The 5,766-nt window shown below is 53.9% G+C and overlaps 1 protein-coding gene across 1 annotated transcript; it reads left to right on the top strand.

Annotated features, from left to right (window-relative positions):
- The first annotated feature begins 3,244 nt into the window (after positions 1 to 3,244).
- Kcns2 (potassium voltage-gated channel modifier subfamily S member 2) lies at positions 3,245 to 4,678 on the top strand. The gene has a single exon (XM_027953122.2). The coding sequence runs from the start codon at positions 3,245 to 3,247 to the stop codon at positions 4,676 to 4,678; it is 1,434 nt and encodes a 477-aa protein (XP_027808923.1).
- Positions 4,679 to 5,766: the final 1,088 nt, after the last annotated feature.

Raw genomic sequence — 5,766 nt, 5'->3', positions numbered from 1 at the left:
GCTCAGGGCATGGAAGGGGACAAGGGGGAGGAGTGAGTGAAAGGAAAGGTGGGAGGCAGAAGGAGGTTGGCAGGGGTGGGGGCTGGGAGCAGTGCTGGGAGGGGATGGAGCAGCCCCTAATAGAGATATAAGAGGGGTGAGAGCCCCAGTGGCCAGGTAGAGCCCCAGCAGCCTGGTGTGGGAGAGACAAAGAGAAGACAGAGGGGCTCTATCTATATATGGGCAAAGTCTCCCACAACCACAAAGGAAGAAGGAACAAGCAAGAACAAAAACAGGCAGGAGCAGAAGGAACAGGCAGATAAATAAAGCAGGGGAGGAAGGAAAACCCCAGAGTCATCAAACCCAAGAGTTTGTAGGAGAGGGGACCTCAAAGAAAGTAAAGGTGGTTTATCCATAGAATACAATGAGAAGAGTCAGAAGCTAAGGCCACAGGAGTGGGAGTGACTGGGAATAAAAGGTGGCACTCAGCAAAAGCCACAGACATATGGCAGTGAAGCCAAGCTTTGGAGTGGCCAGAGGTAGAGGATGATGAAGGCTAGAGAGAGCAGCAGGGCTGCTAAGGTTGTCCCCTGGTGCTGCTAAAGGCACCTAAAGCAGGGAAACCTCGAGCCACTCTCCCCCAAGGTGTGGGAGGGGATTGAAAAGAGTGAAAGAAGCAGCAACCCAGTGATTACACATGCACCAAAACACGCACCCTCTGCAAAGGCTGGCACACTCTTAGCAGCACTCCTGTGGGGATGGAGCCCAGAGGCCTCGGGATTGCAGCCCAGCCAGGTGTCGGAGAGCACAAGTGTTAGATGGAGCAGACTTAGAGAATAAGGTGAAAATATGCCCAAACAGATTCTGATAGAAATAGACACAAAGACCCCAAATGCCATCTCTCTCTATCTATCTATCTATCTATCTATCTATCTATCTATATATATATATATATATATATATAGTCTCTAACACACACACACACACACACACTCAAAGGCAAGCGGTTGGCACAGGTGATGGGTCAGGCTTGCATCCAGGAGTCCCCACATGACACCAGATCAAGGATTCTCCCAAAGCACTCTACTGCTACACAGAGTGGAGAGGGATGGCATTGCCACAGCTGTGTTAAGAGGATGTGCTTCTCACTGTGGCTGTGGTGGCTGGCCTATGAATCCAGGCACCCTACGAGGGCTGTTCCAGGATTTCTGACCATGACATGTAGACGCAATCTCCCTGTTAAGTTTGCACACTCCACAGTGCTCCAGTTGTTGCAAATGGGGACCATGGAAAAGGCTGAGAGACCAAAGGGAAGGGACTCACAGGGACTTCAGGTCCATTTCTCACCTCAGCTCATCAGGAGAGCTTTAAGGACAATCCTAGGACACCAGGAACTCAGATCTGGGGCACAAGTCTTGTGAATGGGGACACAGATACTTAGCACATCTATGCTGGATTCAGACACTGCACCCAGCACACAGTCCCACATTATATACACACATCACACACAAGTCCGGATTATGCCTGTACTGACACTGCACACATCTCCCCACCCATCAGAGGAACTATTTCACTGTCTGGAAATTCCTACTGTTCTCAGATCACACACATGCACACACACATGTACTCCCCTACAGCCCACACACCATACTAGCCTGTACACACACGGCGCCCACTCAGAGTTCCCAAACAGAACTCCATGACTCCCTCCCACACTGAGGGGCCCTGCGCCCCTGCCGTACCCTCTCCCAAACCCTCTGGCAAGCTAAGCCAAGCTCAACCTTAGGCTTCCCTGACCTCTTTCTCTTCCATCCAGCTTCAGTTTCCCAACAACCCCAGATTCAGGCTTGGGGAAACTTTTCTTCAGTTCCCTAAACTGGAAAACCCGGAGATTTCTGGTTCTGCCCTAATCCTTGGACACGCACAAGTCATGGATCTCCTGACAGACCCAGCAGGGCAAGGTCACCGAAGGCAACCCTCTGTCTGCGACCTGGGGGTGATGGCAACAGCAGCTGTCATCGGAGGATGTGTCGAGGATAGGGAAAGGTGTCGGCCCGGCGCTGAGCTGGGGGCACAAGGAAGGTCGCAGTGACGCGCCCGAGGAGCGCAGAGAATCTGCTGCTGCTGCTGCTGCTGCATCTTCAGAGTCTGGGGCGACAGCCGCGCCCCCGGCTGAGGCGCGCGGAGCTGTCCGTTCAGCACCACCGCGCCGCGCCCCAGCGCAGGGACCGCGCCAAAGCGCACCAGCTCAGCTCCCGCTCCTGCTCCGCGGGCGCCTGAGGCGTGGGTTCCTGCCTCTCTCGGAGGGTGAGGGGCGCGCGGATCCGGAGACTGGGGCTCCAGAGCGTTGGGGCCACGCAGCCACCTGTGAGCCTCCCGCAACTGCGGGCGACCGCAGAGTGCAGGGCCGGAGACTGGAGGAAACGCTGGGTGGACCCCGCCCGCTGGCCCGCCGGGCGCACACACAGGCGCACACACACTCGCACCCGCGCGCACACGCACAGCCAGCCGGCAGCGGACACCGCTGAGATGCTCGCTAGCAGGTCGTGCAAGTTTCCCGCCGGCCTCGGCCGCGGGCGCCGATGCTCCCAGGTAAGTGCTTCCAGAACGCGCAGGGCGAGCCCGGGCAGCTCCGCTGGGTTAAGGCGCAGCGCACGCGGCCCCGGGGCACCGCGCCAGGAGGGCGGGGGAAGCCAGGGAGGGAACATGCAAAAGGGGCTCTAGTCGTGGGGGCTGAACACAGGGGACGCCGAGCTGTCCCCCTTTCTCCCGGCCCAGGAGAATAGAGCGGTAAATTTCCCCGCCCCCTCCCAAATCTACGTGTCCCCCTTCTCGGCCCAGCCCTGCGGGTGCGTATCTCAGCTGTGGTCCCGCCTGTTTGCGGCGCGCGGGCGGGGGCGTCTTCTCCGCCTGCCTACCGGCAAGGTCAGCTCTCAACCCCCTGGGCTCTCAGAGCCGCTGGGGCGCGACCCTGGCAAGAGAAAAGCGATGCCAAGACCCCTGGTTTGGGAGTGGAGGCGCTGCCATACTAGTACATAGACCCCTGCCTTTCCTTGGGAGAAGGCCAACCCCCACAGAGCTGTTCCCCCACCTCAGTGCCCTTCAGCACTCAGAGACCCGCTTGGAGAGTACTGGGCCCGCAGGTATCCCTGCGGAGAAGGAGAAGGGCGCAGGGGCGGGGAGCGCCGGGCGCTCACGCTGTTCGGTTCCCTGGGCTTTCAGGTGTAGCGCCCCCGCGCGGCGCGGGCTGCAGGGCATCTCCAGCATGACCGGCCAGAGCCTGTGGGACCTGTCGGAGGCCAACGTCGAGGATGGTGAGATCCGCATCAATGTGGGCGGCTTCAAGAGACGGCTGCGCTCGCACACACTGCTGCGCTTCCCGGAGACGCGCCTGGGCCGCCTACTGCTCTGCCACTCGCGCGAGGCCATTCTGGAGCTCTGCGATGACTACGACGATGTCCAGCGTGAGTTTTATTTCGACCGCAACCCCGAACTCTTCCCTTACGTGTTGCATTTCTACCACACCGGCAAACTTCACGTCATGGCCGAGCTGTGCGTCTTCTCCTTCAGCCAGGAGATTGAATACTGGGGCATCAACGAGTTCTTCATCGACTCCTGTTGCAGCTACAGCTATCACGGTCGCAAAGTGGAACCTGAGCAGGAGAAGTGGGACGAGCAGAGTGACCAGGAAAGCACCACATCCTCCTTTGATGAGATCCTGGCCTTCTACAACGACGCCTCCAAGTTCGATGGGCAGCCCCTGGGCAACTTCCGTAGGCAGCTATGGCTGGCGCTGGACAACCCTGGCTACTCAGTACTGAGTAGGGTCTTTAGCATCCTGTCCATCCTGGTGGTGTTGGGGTCCATCATCACCATGTGCCTCAATAGCCTACCAGATTTCCAAATCCCCGATGGCCAAGGCAATCCTGGTGAGGACCCCAGATTTGAAATTGTGGAGCACTTTGGCATTGCCTGGTTCACATTTGAGCTTGTGGCCAGGTTTGCTGTGGCCCCCGATTTCCTCAAGTTCTTCAAGAATGCTCTAAACCTTATTGACCTCATGTCCATTGTCCCATTTTACATTACTCTAGTGGTGAACCTGGTGGTGGAAAGTACACCTACTTTGGCCAACTTGGGCAGGGTGGCCCAGGTCCTAAGGCTGATGCGGATCTTCCGCATCTTAAAGCTTGCTAGACACTCCACTGGCCTCCGCTCTCTGGGGGCCACCTTGAAATACAGCTACAAAGAAGTAGGGCTGCTCTTGCTGTACCTCTCTGTGGGAATTTCCATCTTCTCTGTGGTGGCCTACACTATTGAAAAGGAGGAGAATGAGGGCCTGGCCACCATCCCTGCCTGCTGGTGGTGGGCTACAGTTAGTATGACCACAGTAGGTTATGGGGATGTGGTCCCAGGGACCACAGCAGGGAAGCTGACTGCCTCTGCCTGCATCTTGGCAGGTATCCTTGTGGTAGTACTGCCCATCACCTTGATCTTCAATAAGTTCTCCCACTTTTATCGCCGCCAAAAGCAACTTGAGAGTGCCATGCGCAGCTGTGACTTTGGAGATGGAATGAAGGAGGTCCCTTCTGTCAATTTAAGGGACTATTATGCCCATAAAGTTAAATCCCTCATGGCGAGCCTGACGAACATGAGCAGGAGTTCACCAAGTGAACTGAGTTTAAATGATTCCCTACATTAGCTGGGAGGACTTGCTATCCTCAAACCCACATTGCTGAGCTGCCTCTTGTGCTTCTGGCACAGTACAGGCACCTTAAGGTTGTGGCGTAAGGAGTCTGCGCAACCCCAGAGGGGAGAGATGCATGGGATATGCGTCCCCGGTTGCTTTTGCAGTGTTTAGAATCATTTTTAGAGGTGTGTCTGACACCATGCCTTTGCACCTTTCAACGAAATGACACTCACTGGTCTTTGCATCGTGGGCATAAAATGTTCATCTTTCTGCCAGATGAGTACCCAGAATGCCAATTTCTCTGTCCACCATGTACACTATTCTAGTGCTTGTGCCCTGGTATTATGTGTGAGTTCTTTGTGTTCCTGTTTCTGAGATTGTTGTGTGAGTTCTATACAAAAAGTCCCCTCAAATCTGTCCAGTGGAAACGTATCTATCTATGAGGTCAGCAAGGATATCATGAGATTTTGCTCACAGTCATGTGAAAAAAACCTCAGTTGTTTATCCCTTGCTTTCATTTAGTTTTAATACCAAATCAAAGAGAATGCAAAGTTAAGCACACAGGACCAATGCAAGCCTGTGAGTTGTTTTTCTAAATATCTGTAGCTCTGTGGCTTGCATGGGTGTACCAAACATTTTTAGAAAGATATATACTGATGTTTGTCTTGTAAATGTCACTCTTTGGAGAATGTTACTGTTAAACATGTAGTGAAGATAAGTTTATTTTTCCCAAAGAAGACATACATTAGGGACAGGGACTTCAGCTGAACATAGGCCAACTCCCAGGATGCTTAAATCTGAGTCCGAGAGTCCATGCAATCTAAGCTCTATCATTCATGGCTAGGCCTCCCTCTTTCCTAGGGTGATCATAGAGACATTTATTTCTGGCTGAGGTAGGTTCCTGGTCTAAGCCATTTGACCAAAGTTTGCTGTGTCTTAGATATTAGCATGTTTTTGAAATATTTAATTTTTAAGACATTTAAGAATTAGGTTATGTTGTCTTTCTCAGCCTAGAAGAGGCTTACTGTCATATTGTCTCCCCGAGGGGAACATTACTAGGTTGCTAGCAAGAGCAGTAGCTTAAATACTTTTGTGACTGC

This window comes from Marmota flaviventris, chromosome 15 (assembly GCF_047511675.1).
Source record: "Marmota flaviventris isolate mMarFla1 chromosome 15, mMarFla1.hap1, whole genome shotgun sequence".
NCBI classification, from domain to species: Eukaryota; Metazoa; Chordata; class Mammalia; order Rodentia; family Sciuridae; genus Marmota; species Marmota flaviventris.
Note: the sequence above shows the minus strand (reverse complement) of the source record. Positions and strands in the feature narration are given on the sequence as shown.

Coding starts and splice junctions, on each gene's coding strand:
- Kcns2 (XM_027953122.2), top strand. CDS start 3,245: ATGACCGGCCAGAGCCTGTGGGACCTGTCGGAGGCCAACGTCGAGGAT.